Below are 14,877 nucleotides of genomic sequence, written 5' to 3'. Positions count from 1 at the left end.
AGAGCGCTGCTTGCCAACACAAATGACAGCGGGAGTGGGCCGGGGGCCAAAGTCCTCCCCTGACTATCAAGAGAGAAAAGCAATCAAAAGAAGCAATCGATATAAACAAAGTCTTAACTACTATTGATTATTTAGCTCTACGCTGATGGGCAATGATAGTTATGGACCTAAATTCATACACTCAGTTGATTAATATCTTCAGTTTTCTGTTGAAGCAGCCAATCAGGCGAGATCTTCCTCGTTTTGAAACCACTGCAGATCACCCACCGGCTCGGAGGCTCACTGTTGTGTCTGTTGTGTTATTTCGGTAGGATGCAAAGGAAACCGCTCCTCAGCTCAGCATCCTGCAGTCTCATCACTCACTGTAAGGCGGACCGTTACTTCCATCAGCTGCATTTGAGTTTGGGCAAGTCAGCAAGTTTTCCTCCAGTGCACACACAGCCTGTACAAAAGAAATATACCATGAAGAGGCCGGGAGCCCTGAGCTGAGCGCTCCGTCTGCACTGAGATAGTGGCCTCTCCAGCCGTTTGAAGCGTCCTCTGAGTGGCAGGCCATAAAGACAAATGACTTGGATGTGGTAAGTCACTCTCCGTGACTTACAGGGCAGGAGAGGATACGGGAATGCAGTGACACTGCGCTGCCTTTTCCATTCAGATGACGGCTTATGATTGCTGTGTATGGCTCAGAATCAAGGCCACCACTAATCTGTCAATTACGGCCTAAAAGCATCCACCTCCAGCACAGCGCGGTCAGGTTTGCTAGCAGGGGACTGCAGGGGCATTTTGTAACTGCTTTATAATGTAGGACTTTCGTTCAATAAATCATGACAATCTTCAACTGAGTCATTTATAGGTGTCTTTAGACATGCTAGCTGCATGGCTTTAGGGATGGCCAAGTCAAAAGCAGCACTGTGGTTCACACTGAAATATTTCAACAACTATGAGATGGATTGCCATGAAAAGTTGTGCAGATGTCTCCACGAGACTTTAGTGATCGCCTGGCTTTGTGTCTATGAACACCAGCAGCATTATGTTTTTTTCCTGTAAGATATTTAATGCATCCAAACGCTTGTTGATGCCGTGAAATTTAATACAGACAACCATGCTGCCAAGAGGATCTTTTAGAAGATACTGCAACATGTTACCTGGGGTCAGTGGGTTGTTTCAGGTGTTTCAACAATCACACACTCTCGCCCAGGCGACCCAGCTGGGGTTGATCAGGCCCCAGCTTGTGTCCAGGTAGCACTACCCCACCCACAGCTCTTCACAGCCAGCTTGAAGCAACTTCTGCTGCCCTTTGGCCTCTGTGATGCCAAGCGTGTTGTAGGCCCTGCAGAGGGACTGACCTGTGAACCCTCTGCAGCCCACCTCAACGGGCTCGCAGCTCGCTCGCCACCCGTTGTTTCTGCACGTTTCAACCAGCTCCATGACCTTTGCCCTTTTCCTCTCATTGGCCTTCTCGTCCTTATAAATTTGGTGATCCCCTTAAATTTTCTTCCAGCGCAACCATGAGGTTGACAAATCAGATTTTTTAGCCTTCTTCCTTATATTAAATAGTACAGTGAAGATAGACAGGAAATGTGGGGATAAGAGAGAGTGCACATTACATACACAGTATGCCTGCTCTTCCCTGGGGCCACCCTGGGGCAAATATAATTTAAAGGAAAAGTGTCAGAAATTATAGGATGAAATGATTTTTTTTTCAGGCATTGATTCCACCTTCAGGACAAATTGTATTACCTTGATTGTCTTTTCTTCTAGATTCATAACCGAGACCCCGACAACACTCAACATTGTATTCTGCATAACAAGGTTGGGTGGTCCTCTCTGGCACAAAGGCGTGATAAACACTTTTGTCTTTTCATCTGTAAATCCCTAATTGGACGTTCAACATCCATGCTGCACTGGACACTGGACCCCAACTCGCTCTTCTAACTGTCCAATGCTTCGAGTCCACCGGCTTCAGTCTGAACGTGGAAAATCCACCTTTCACTCTTTTGCTCTAAATGTGGAATTAATTACAGACTCTCAAGATTCTTTGGTTTTTGCTTTATGTATCTCGACATCATTGTAAGTGAAGGAAATGTCAACGATTTGGTTTAAATAAAGGTTTGATATCTGCAGACATAATGACATCCCCATCAGCCTCTGGGTAATCTAGTACATGCTAGCATGCTCAACTAATACTGTGAACACTGTAAACATTACATCTGCTTAACATCAGCATGTTAGCATTGTCCTAGTGAGCATGTTAGCATGCAGCCGCACAGGGCTGTTAGCATGCCTGTAGCGTCAGCCTGTCAGAGAGGCTTAAAGCTCTGACTGACACACAGCAGCACTAAGCTGCGAGTCTTTAGCCGCACAAGGGTTAAAGATAAACTAAATCATAATTCAAAGAACTTTTTATCTTTTTTTCCGCTAAATCAGCAGAAGCAGATGTAAAAATGTATCAAAAAGGCGCCTTCTCAAAAGCCTATATTAAACCTGCTGACCAACACTTGTATCAATAATTCAACCAGCTGAGTGGTTTTGTGATATGCTTTAATGAGATGGAGCGTTTGAGCTGAATTCACAGTCAGGTCATAGCTGAGCTGTCATCATGATATAATTCCCCTGAGGCCGAGGCCCTCCAGCAGTCTACTGCTCCGTCTGTAGCAACAAAGTGCACGTGTGAGCTACAATTTGTGGCCGCTTTGATTCCAGCACATCAGAGGCAGGGATTTAAAAGACTTCTTTGAGTATTAATGTGCCTTTTAGATTTAAAAACACTCGGCCAGAGATGTTTCGAGATAATTGACTGTGACTGAATAAAAGAAAGAGTTTTCCCCGGAGTGTTTTGGAACATTTTACAGCGTTTAATGATGGAGACACCTGTTTGTGTGTGTCTGCCAGTAAAATAGAACCATGCTGCTCAAACCAAAGAATCCTGGGTAGTGATTTTTGCTTGTCTGACATTATATTGTCATGTGTAGAAATGGAGGTTGTTATAGATGGCAGTAGATAAATTCAAATGCTTTTTAACTTTTATATGTGAGACAAGATGAGAAACGGCTGGTTAGGCAACGTTTAAAAAATAATTATTGCGGTGAAGTTCAGGATCCTTCTTGAATTAAATGCTGCAGTAAACACATTTATGTCCCACATTAAAGAAACATTTCACATTTTGGGAAATAAAACGTTATATTTTTTTGCTGCGAGTTTTACGAGAAGCTCCATACGCCTCTTTGTGTGATCAATATGAAGCTACGTCCAGCAGCAGGTTAGCTTAGCTTAGCCTAGTGCAAAGACTGGAAACAGGGGGAAACAGCTAGCCTGTCTGTCCAAATGTAACTAAATGTAAATCTCATATCTCGTTTTTTTATCATTAAAAAACAAAGTGTAAAATTCCCATGAAACCACAACATGTAGTTCATACACCTGGTTATTTTGTGTGGGATTAACAAGGCCGTGGGCAGCTTTTAACCCCAGTTTTTGTTTTGTTTTTAAGCTAAGTTAGCTAGCTGCTGGCTGCTAAGTTAGCTAGCTACGTGCTGCTGGCTGTAGCTTCATGTTAAGTGGACAAAGATGAACGGGACAAGCATTTACCCCAAATTTTGAACAATAAATTCAATTAAGGAAACATGTTGACATGTCACAGGAATAACAAGCAATGCAGATACCACGTTACTATAGTCCAAATGTCGCTCATATTTCGGTATAGTTTCTGGAGGTGCATCAAAACCATTTCAGGACTACTTCAAAAAACATACAGGAAGATGAATCCTTCACCGCATCACCTTTAAATGTTAATGTGAGTCTGTGATCAGTTCTCCAAACTTGCAGCATGCAATTTACAACATTATTTTCCTATTTCATTTTGGACACATTAGAAAGACATGATTCAAATGAAACCCCGTACAGGTAGCACGTGTGTGAGAATGTAAAAGCCCTGTAGGATTAGAGGAGAAATAATTTGCTAATAGAAAGAGAGGATCCTTTGTGTAATGTGACTCTGTGAGGGGGCTACATGGCCTTTACCTGAGCAGAGCCAGCAAAGACAGAAGACTGAATAGCTGTGGATGGTTGGAGGGGCCCACAGAGAAGGCCTATGTACAGGGCCCTGAATTTAGTGCTAGGCCACTGACTCTCACACCATTTGTGACTTCTCTGTAAGCAGTGCTTGCAAATCCTTTGTGCAATAGGCCCAGAAGATGTCTATCTCATATATGTTGCATGTCTTTGTGAGGTGGCCTTTAAAAGTTTTTACCCAAAACAAACTCGCTTTGTGCAACTTCTTGGTGTTGGATTTGGTGTAAAGTTGGACTGTAAATTGGCATTTAAGCATGATGACATTTCGGTGCTGTCTTTCAGTCACACACCAGTCAAATACAGAGGCAGTAGAAAAATGTCAGACTGTTTATTGTCCTGCGTAATTCCCACAGGAACTCTGAAGTGAAACATATCCTTTAGAGCGTTTTGAATCTATCAGTATTCTGACTTTCTACTCATAACCAAATGTATCGTCTCAGGTTGCTGACAAGTCTGTCCAAACATTTTGCTTATTTATTACAGTGTGTGGTTACTTGATACAGCCTATTAATGCATAGTGTTTGCCTCCGAGTCACTTTACTTACGTTGGAGTCGAGGAGATCAATGCTGTCAAGACTCTTGCTCCTGTGAATGCGGCCCTTGATGCGGCGGAGTGATGGTTTGCCCTGAGCGGTGCTCGCTGAGGAGGCTGCTGTGACGGAGCCGGCGGTCGGGCTGGGGTGAATCCTGAGGTCACACGCACGGAGGGACAAAGAAAAACAACAGCGCTACATCAGGACAAGCATAAGTACACATGCAAGCATGGTTGTTTCACAGCAGGACAAAATGCCACAGGGAAGAGCGAAGAAGAGGAGGAGGAAGAACACGGCCAATGGTCATGTTTCTGCTTTTCAAAAGGCCACAGTCCCCTGCTGGGGAAAATGGCATTTAAAGAAATCTATAATTGGATTTAATGTCACAGCCGCCCTGTAGGGGGGCTTGTTGGCGCTCGGGAAACGCTGCTGCTTTGAACACGGAGGGGCCTGTGCAGCTCTGAGCGCGACAGCGGCCAAACTGTAGCTGGGTCATGGTGGGATGTGGGGAGGAGGCACACTTGGCTGACCTATCACCAATACTCTCAGGAAATGTTTTACCCTTCACAAATGACACACTTTAGCAGCACTGCTGGACCCCTGCTGACCACATTAAAGCCCTCCGCCTCTCATTTCCTTTGTGTTTTCCATGTTTGTCGCGTAATTGCTGTGTAATGTGCTGTGTACACTGTGTTGCAGGCCTGCAGGAAGTTAATAAATTGTCTCCGTAGGGATGAATGAAGCTGAGCTGAGAATTTAGATTATCAATACATCCATAGCGGGTAACAGTGCCTTTTGAGACCAGCCACAAATATCCCCTATATATCAAGCATATATGTTGTAGTGGGACCACTTTGTACTGAGGCACAAGTTGAATCATGTTTTGTAGATCCGCTGGAAGCCATTCATAAGAGCAGCTTTCAGGAGTGAAAAATCTCTCTGGCTGGCACTTCTCGTTTTTATTTGGCAGTAGCACAGAAGCTATGAGAGCTGGTAGCTCTAGTGTTGTTTCGTTCATAGGTATCAAAGGACTGGTGCAGCCCTATTAAAGTAGGGTTGTATGTCAGTATATAACTGGAAGAACAAACCCCTAAAAAACAAAAGCATGCGCCATGAAGTTTGATTTCAGCCTGAGCACTTCTGACCAACACAGCTGATCTGCAGCAGAAACGTTTGGCTGCATGCACAGGAATGTGGTGGTTGTAATGCTGCAAGAGAGGGCTGTGACATCGAGTTGAAGCGGTAAAAATATTCAGAATTTTTTATTTGTAGATAGCTGACCCCCTCCACAGCCGTACATAGCTTAACTTCCCTGTCAGAAATCCAGCCTGCTTCAGGGGCCTAATGACCACCGGCTACTGTGGATAAGGTAATGTACTGACTATTGATAAATACCTCAAGTTACTATGAATTAAGCCATTAGTTACCGATTACACACATTTTAAAAGGCTATTAGTAGTTGATACCATTATATCTATTACATTAGTAGTTTGTTAAGCTCACTTAGGCTAAGGACGGCAAATTGTCTGTCAGTCTCTCTCTCTCTCCCACTTTCTCGGCCCATCCTGTCGCGGCAGACAGCTGTTCAAAGATGAGTCTTTTTCTGCTCGAGGTTTCTGCCCGTTAAACGGACATTTTTCTTTAATGTTGGGTCTCTCTCCGAAGAAAAGAACAAAGAGTATGGTCTAGACCTGCTCTTTTTTAAAGTGTCCTGAGATAACTTGTTGTTTTCTGCTCTTTTGTCCTTTAAACTATTGTAACTAAAGAATCTTTTGGCATTTAAACAAGCAGTGTAAAGATTACGTCCTCAGCTCTAGGAAAGTGTGACCAGCATGTGTTCAGTCATTTTCTTTTCACCCTCTTCCTTGTTGCTTAATTCAGTACAGCAAAGCTGTTTCCCGTGAACGAACACTGTGTTCAAATTGCTCCTGTTGTAACTGCCTTCTTCTCCTCGCCTCTCTCCAGTCCTATCTCTCAGTGCCACAGAGGACAGTCACTCTTAATGAGGATTTACCTAACACAATATTCAATGAGGCAAAATCCTGTCTACACAGTGCGGCTCAGGCACAGTAGATATCCATTAGTGTGCTCAGCAGCAGGCCCGAGGAGCTCCCGAGGTTTTAAACTCAGCCGGGGAAATTATAAGTGAAAGAAGTGAACAAAGATGGGAGGAAAGAGAACATCACCTTCCACTTTCTCTCGGCATTAATTCAATAGTTGCCTGCAGCGGTGTGAGGTGCTTACTGGCTGGAAATGTAAAAGGTAAAAGCATTCTGCAATACGTGCAGTCGATTACAAGCGACCTCAGATTGTTCCCATAAACAATACAGCAAACATGAGTAATGAGAAAAGCTGCTCGGACTGTATCGCAGGCGCGGCGCAGTCCTGCGCATTCACAGCCTCATTTCGTGGATGTTGATTCTAATATGGATTTCAGCCAAAACACTTCAGGCCACAAAGGCAGAATGTAACATCGTGCCAGCAACTGTGCCGCCTCAGATATAACGTGCGCTGAATGATTTCACATCGCTCGTGTGATGAATTCTTCTTCTGCATTAAATATGCAGGTATAATGTGCCCGCTTGAGGATTGTCAGGATGTATAAAACTGTGAGATTGAATGTTAACATCTCCGTTTCCTTTTATCAGGCTTTTATGTACACTTTGAAATACACATGACTGAGCAGCATTTGGCAAAGGCTGTGACCCCGAAGTGATGCGAGCTCCAAAGAAGCAATTATTTTCTTACTTCTCACACAAACTCAGTGTGTCTTGTTGGTTTTTTGCAGAGAGTTAGAAGATGGTTACAACTTGCATATCTTTATGCTAAATATGAAGCTACATGGGACATTAGCTTCTTAGTTACATCTGTCATAAAAGGTAGCATTCGTGTGAGCACAAATACTGGAAACAGAGGGAAATGGCTACTAAAATCCAGCGTCCATTACACGTAAATCCTCCAAGTTTTCATTTTAAAGGGGGGGTCAGGTCCCAGGCTTAGTCTTGGCCTGGTGCTGTGACTTCTGACAGTCTTGTCTTCACCCTGCCTCTGCTCTAGGCAGTAACATACCTTTTTTTTGTACAGTTAAACTAACAAGATGGAATGTGCTTATTTGGCTTTAAGGACAAAATGTTTTCACCTTTGGGCAAAGTAATGTTAGCTGTTATAGCCTCTTTTACAAGTATTTATTTAGCAGACAGACACGAGGCAAGAAAGCGAGCAATTTTCCTGAATGTTTCTATCAGTAACACTCATAAAGGGGAGAAAAAACATTAAACCCGAAACACTTTTTGACTGGGCTAGGTTGAATACTTTATACAACAGTTATTTCCACCCAAGTAATCTGATTGGACAGGAGGCATTCAGTGAGTGCTGTTATAGAGTACAACAGCACAGGCACGTTTAACTGTGCGCATCATTTTGTTTCAGGTGTTGGGAGGCACAGGCCACAAAAACAACTGACAGCACACTATTATTTCACTGGTGGCATGAGAAATGGAAACACACAGGTATATACAGTATGTACAGAACACAAAGCAGCTGGTCAGCGGTAACATGTAGACCCAAGCAAAGGAGCAAGAGTGTAGGTATGTTAATGTGTTGCTTGGAATAGTCGCGTTCCAGCTGTTGTGTTGTTGAGCGAATGAATCATTCCATAAAAAGTGTAATTATCTAGTTGTTGCTTTTTACTGTTTTATAATAAAAACTGCTCAATGTCATGCTGTTGTACTCAATATCAGCACGGTTGTGTCGGAGATAATCCCAGCCATGCGGATATCGACTATAACGGCACAACCTTGAGTTTGATATTGCTACATTATACATTATATCATTGAAAGGACAGCGCAGGATTTTAATAATGTTCTGTTGTTTTCACACAACACTATAAAAACTGAGAATGTGTGATTTTGATTAATAATAATTTCATATGAAGCATCAGTCGTTTATTTGCTGTTGTGGCGTGTGAGTGTCTCCTTCTCTTTGGGGATAAAGTCTTGGTCATTCTTCCGTCTCTGTGAGAAAAGACGACTACAAAGCGAAATGGAATTAGATCAATGCCAAGACAGACCCCCTGATGGGCCGCTCTGTCCACTACCAGAGCGTGATAATGTGGTTCACAGATAAGCTAAGGTCAAACTGATGCCTGATGCAGTCACAAAGGAAGGACGAGGAACACACGTATGCCGGTCCTCTGTCCGCTCTCCTCTCAGTCAGCCTCAGGAGCCATCAGGTACGATTAGTTCGAGCCATAACGGCTACTGCTTAATCAGCAGGTCAATAGGCAATGTTACGCTTCATTCCTCCCATCGCCGGCCACTGCTAATATAACACTTAACAAGGAGAGCAATCCTGATCAGTGTCTGCTCCACACACATACACAGACATAATAAAACACACACACTGTAAAAGACACAGTCTAAGTCAGCATCAGTCCCAGCCTAAGTGAGTTATCTCCAGCTCCTAACCACATTATCCGTCTGTTTGTTTGCTGTTTCAGAGAAAAGGTGCATGTTAGGAATAAAAGGACACATTACATAAACAATGAACTGTTGTATTATCCCTGCAGGCCTGCAACAGAGTGTAAAGTTCATTAAGCCAGGTTAATGCTAATCTTCGCTTGTGTGCAGGGAGGAGTGGGTTTTTAAGACTGCAGGCAAGAGGAACATCTGTTTGCAAAGACTAATCCTAATTTAGAGAGCTGCTGTCGCTGCTGCTGCCGCCGCTATCCAGTCTTTATCAAAGGCGGGCAGAGCTTGTTTCCTCTCGTTTAGGGAGAACGGGATGCACATGGTGAATGGTGTAAGCGTTAGGGCAGAGCGGTGTGTAATCTCAGCGCCACACGCTGCGAGATCAACAGAACAGGAAGCAGCTCGGAGCAGAAACGGGACAGAATTAACGCTGCAATTATGTTAAAAAAAAGCAGCCTTGTGATTGAATCTTTGCATCTTCCAGCTATGTAGAATCAGTTTATTGATCCTTTTCTTTCCTTACTAGGATCCCAATTAATCCCAAGAAAAGTGTATTCAAATGCCTTCATGATTAGAGTTATTTCTTGCACCATTTTCCTCATTTAATTAGGCTCCCTGTAATACATGTACGCTCAATGTATTTGTGAGCCAACTGCAAATAAATATGCGATAGCGCCTTTACAAATCCTTTGTTTCATGGATTTACTAATTTTTTAAAGTAATCAATCGGTTATTTTTTGATCCATTACTGTTAATCGCAGGAAGTACAAAAAAACAAAGAGCTCTAAGTGATTGCTTCAGATTTAACACAATTATTTCAAAGAGAAATTACTCTTATTTTGAAAGGTTCAAGACTTTTCACAGCTATAGATTTATTTTCAATCATAGTTTCAGCTCCACTGGTGTGCATCTGGTGTATTTTTGCACACATAGACTCAAAGTGTTAATGAGTATGGAGCAGAGGTGATCTTAAAGGTCATTTTAATCAAGATACCAATATATATTTTAGATAAAAGGTTAAACCTTTCGTGCAGAAAAAAAAGCTCAGGGGCCATTTTTCCTCATAAGTCAGGCGTTTGTAAGAATATGAAATTACAGCTTAAATAAGAAGAACTACACGACCCAAGGCTCACAGTTTACACCTCACATTCATCATTATAAGAATCTTTTGTTGTGATTTATAAGGTGTCAGACGTGCTGCTGTACTTGACCTGCAGCTCGCCCGCGTTGGTGACAAAGTTAAGCTATTTAGTTGTCAATGTCAGCGAGCTGCACATCAGTCAGTTGTGCAGACGCTTCGTGTTTTACAAGGACTCCAGCTACACGGAAATGTGCAAAACACGAGCCAAATGAGGACACGGCACGGTGCAGAACAGAGAATAACATCACAGCACATTCATTATGGTGACACTTTTCATAAGGTGGCTAAAAAAGATCTGTTCACACTTCTTCTTCTTCTTGTGTGCTTTGTCACATTTTCTTAACTATATAACTGAGAAGGGCGAGAAAGGAGTGGGAGAACCATAACTCAAATTAACACACATGTAAATGGTGAATGGCAACTTGAGTCACGATGAGGGTAGTTAAACACAACTGCCACATGTACTGTGATGGACACAGCTATGAGAGGTGCACAGGCTTCGCTTTCACGGCCTTGACGCGGAATGAGATCGTTTACGGCGCATCTTTTTCCACGTTTACTTTTCTTTTTAATCAGATTTTATTATTTTGTTTGTTTTGTAATTTAACGAGTACATATGTTTTTCTTTTATGTAACGATTTTTTTTTTACAAGCTGAAGAGAAACAGGAAACATGGGAAAAATAAAGATGGAGGATGAAATGCTCCAAACGGCCGAGGGTCGGGGTCGAACCCGGGCCCGATGTGGTCAAGACATGGAGCGCGCAATCTACCAACTGAGTTCAACAGACGCCCATCATTAGTTAGATTTTTAAGTTTCATCATATTAAATACATTTTATATTAATTTTATTAGCTTTTGCGTTTTGTAAGTATGCTTTGAAAGATGCCTAACAAACTACTATTCTTGTCATTTCCATTCATGATATTAAACAACAATAATCAAGAGGAAGATGACAGGGATGACAAACATTGACCCTCAGTCTCAATCACACTGTATCTTATGGACAATCACAATAACCTATCATGATAATAAGACCTTTAATTGTAGCTGTTTGTGTCTCATTGCAGCAGATCAGCCTTTATGCTCTCCCTTAATGTTAGTTGTATTCTATTAACATTTAGAGAAAGGTTTGCTTTTATTGTTACGCTTAAAGGACCAGACCAGTGTTTTTGCAAGTTTAAGCACCTTTCTATAATAAATATACTTTACTGTGCTATTGACAATTTCTATATAGGAAGAATGATGTATAGATACATTACGGTTTCTGCAAGACATATACCAGAAACACAAATGAGCACCAGACGGGTATACTATCAAAACGTCTTCTCTCATCATAGAAAAATGTATCTATTAACAGTTATGTCAATGATAATGAATTCTGTATGCAAATTAGTTTGAAAACTCTGCATGACTTTGTCTCATTAGAACATTTTGACTTTGGCAACAAATTAAAAGCAGACATGATTTTCAGCGTTATAAATCACGGCAACACTGACAGTTTCAGGTGTAATAACAATATGCAGATTTAACAGACAGCACTGGCGCCTTAAAGGTAGAAAAAATACATTGAAATATCCAAACTACAGCGATACATTTTGCAAAACGGTCAGTTAAACATGCACAATCCCAGAAACGGGCCTTTAAATTACATGATGAACACTTTAGAAGGACAGCACAACTGATTAAAAACCACTGCTGATTTCCACTTTATCTCACAATAGTTGGGTTTACTGCTTTTTACCTCAGTGGGTTAAATCATCCCATCTAATATACTCAGAGCTATAAGAGTTACATAACTAGCTTAGCCTTTTTGTCCCCGTGCACTGCCGTAGATCAGAGAAGCAGCTAAAAAAAACCGACATAAATATGGAGATGTTTGTATGAAAACAATAACACATAAAGGAGTCCTTTGCCCTGGTGTAATCCCTTATCTTCTCTCAGGGGGTCAATTAGGCTAATACGAGGGTGACTAAGAAATATGATTAGCCGAAGAGACCGAGAGATAAAAAAGCTGCATGTGATGAGTATGACCCCTGATGAGGTCACGGCAGCACTGTGAATTCAGCGGCATAAGAGACGGTGGTTAATTTCTGGTAAAGAGAGGAGGAAAATATGTGAGATTACTATTAATACAGCAACACACTTGGAGGGAATTTCTCATGTTATGAAATTGGAGTTGTGGCTGTGCGAGCGTGTGTAAATCTCCTGTGATCATGATAATCTGTCTCCAGACTACACGACGCTCAGCAGCAGGATTTTCAGCCACAGCAACGGTTCAGGAAATGGTTCAGGTCGGTTTTTAAAGACGAGATGATAACGGTTAAGCCTCTCGCGCTGCAGGATCCACGCCAGTGTGGCTGCATTATGAGGGTAAATGATCCCCACCGTGCGATATATTTGGAGTTTGTAGGAGACACTTTGCTATCAGGATGCCATTGAGCCCATTGACTCCTAATTAACCAGCTTTGCTTTCAAACAAGATGGTAATCCGGCTGTAATTAGGGATAGTATGTCACACACGTTGCAGCCCGGGCAGCAATCTGCTTACAGCCGAGGAGGAAAAAAAGGGAATGAAAGGTCTTAAAGTAAACAAATGGACAAGGCCACAGGAGGAGGGAGAGATGTGGTCACTGCATTTTACAGGCACACAGAGGAATGAGGACACAGAGAGGTGGAGACACACACACATGCTGAGAGCACACTAATGGTGGAAAATGTTTAATGAGAGGTGCACAGGTAATAACAACAAGAGAGGATCATGTTTCATGCTTTACATTTTATTCGTTAGTAAGAACACAGCAGTGGGGGTGAGAAAGGAGGAGGAGGATGATTTCCCACATGGTTAGCTTGACGGTGACGTTTCCAGTAGTGCAGTGGAGGCCGTGGAGTACATTTAAAGCACATGAAGTTGGAGGCAAAGAAACAATGATGGGACAATGACATCATCTCTACGCATTCAACTTTACAAAGTGATGAAGAGGAAGGACACCGAGCTCGAGCTACTGGACTTGACGCGCGCGCGCGCGCGCACACATACACACACACTCCAAGCATGCGGAGTTGTTGCCTTACATAGTGTGTGTAGGTTTCATTTCAACATGGTGCAGACCGGCTGCAGTGGCTTAAATGAATATTATGTCTTTTTTTAGGGGAGAGTGAGCGCGCGCACCATCATTTGACGATGAAATGTGGGAGGAAACAGCTCGGCCCCTCTTTTTATTTTCCTCCCAACCTGCATCATCATCATCATCAGCATCATCATCATCCGCACCAAGATTCATACTCACCACATACGCTTCCTGGGTGGAAGACAATGTTCTTTGTTGGAGGCGGTCACCCCCAGAGCCAGCTGCATTACAGTAATGTATTTCTGATAATTCACCATGGTACTGTCCACCGCTACTAAAAATCCAACCCAAAGAAAAGCACAGGTGACCATATATTTCTTTATTCCCTGGCATCCGCCTCCGCTGCGTCTTCCATGCTCAGCATCACAACGCCATTTCCAGCGCTGAAGGACTGACAGTGAAAACACTCCCCAAGGAGCTGCTGAGCGAAAGGTGCCGTACCGCTGCGACCCATGTCTGCAATGACACTCTGACCGTGTTTTAGCGCGCGCGGAAACACCTCGGATCCATTCGATTTGTAGCTTCTTTTTTCTGTAATCTGTGTCTTTTCTTTTTTTTTTTTTAATACGGTCAGGATTTGGGCATGATCTCCTTCCTCCTGCCTCCTCCCTCCTATCCGGGGCTGGAAACACTCTCTTTGAAAACGCTGCAGAGTCCAGGCGTCCGTGTGTGTGAGGTAGGGGAGAGAGTGTGTACAGTGTAGTCAGAGGGGAGCGACTGTGCAGGAGGGGAGGAGGGAGAGGAGGAAGGAGGAGGCGGAGGAGGAGGGAGGGAGGCGAGGGAGCGATTCATTTGGAGGTGCTCAGTTTGTAGCATCTGTTTCGGAAGTCCACAGTTTGCCTTTAATCCTACTTGTTAACGGCTGCTTATTTAGAAAGTCGAGTATGTGTGTGTTACACAACACTTCCTGGAAGCAGTAATGAACAGGGGCGTAACTAACACCCCCTACTCCTGTTTTGGGGGGGAGGTGGGGGTCATTTCTGTGCGCACTTCCTGTTCTACAAATAGACATTTTTTTTAACAGAAGACATTGCACAGAAGGTGTAAATAATGTAATTAATCAAGGTTGAATTCCATTTAGCTGCTACAATTTGTAGCGCGACTTTTGACCAAATTTCCAGAAAATCAGCAGATGAAAACGCCACGAGCCAGAGTTTACGCTAGACTTTTATTTTGACGGCCAATTTAGCCGGTAATATTCCAGAATTCCGGCCATATAGAAGAACAATCGGACATATGCTTTGAATAGCCATGCGTAATAACCTACATTTAACAGCATTAAAAAAACACTGATGTGCCAATAAATATATTTAATTTAAAGCAGTCAGCAGAATGAACACTTCACAAACTTAAACAACTGAGCAGAGATTCTATAATAACATAAAACAAACGACCTTGCGACATTTAATTCGACATAAATTCATTCATTCGACATTATCCTAAATGTGTGTCTTTGCATTCCAATAGCGTTGAATAAAATAACAATAATAACAACATGAAGAAGCCAATGTAGGTCTCAAAAAAGAAAGCAAAAGTG

General features: G+C 42.6%; 1 protein-coding gene across 6 annotated transcripts in view; it reads right to left on the bottom strand.

The window, feature by feature from the left end:
* The window catches only part of tjp1b (tight junction protein 1b), a 56,846-nt gene extending 42,699 nt beyond the window's left edge, over nt 1–14,147 (bottom strand). For all 6 annotated transcript variants that reach the window (XM_069686974.1, XM_069686976.1, XM_069686978.1 and 3 more), the window contains exons 1-2: nt 13,500–14,147; nt 4,614–4,755 (exon numbers count right to left, since the gene is read on the bottom strand). In XM_069686974.1, coding sequence (XP_069543075.1) covers nt 4,614–4,755; nt 13,500–13,651 — 294 coding nt within the window. In that variant the 5' untranslated portion in view covers nt 13,652–14,147. The remainder of the gene's footprint in view (nt 1–4,613; nt 4,756–13,499) is intronic.
* Nucleotides 14,148–14,877: the final 730 nt, after the last annotated feature.

The sequence above is a fragment of the Semicossyphus pulcher genome, unplaced genomic scaffold (genome assembly GCF_022749685.1).
Source record: "Semicossyphus pulcher isolate SPU_LCO1_2020_fin unplaced genomic scaffold, fSemPul1.0.p SCAF_8, whole genome shotgun sequence".
In the NCBI taxonomy this organism is placed as follows: domain Eukaryota; kingdom Metazoa; phylum Chordata; class Actinopteri; order Labriformes; family Labridae; genus Semicossyphus; species Semicossyphus pulcher.
Note: the sequence above shows the minus strand (reverse complement) of the source record. Positions and strands in the feature narration are given on the sequence as shown.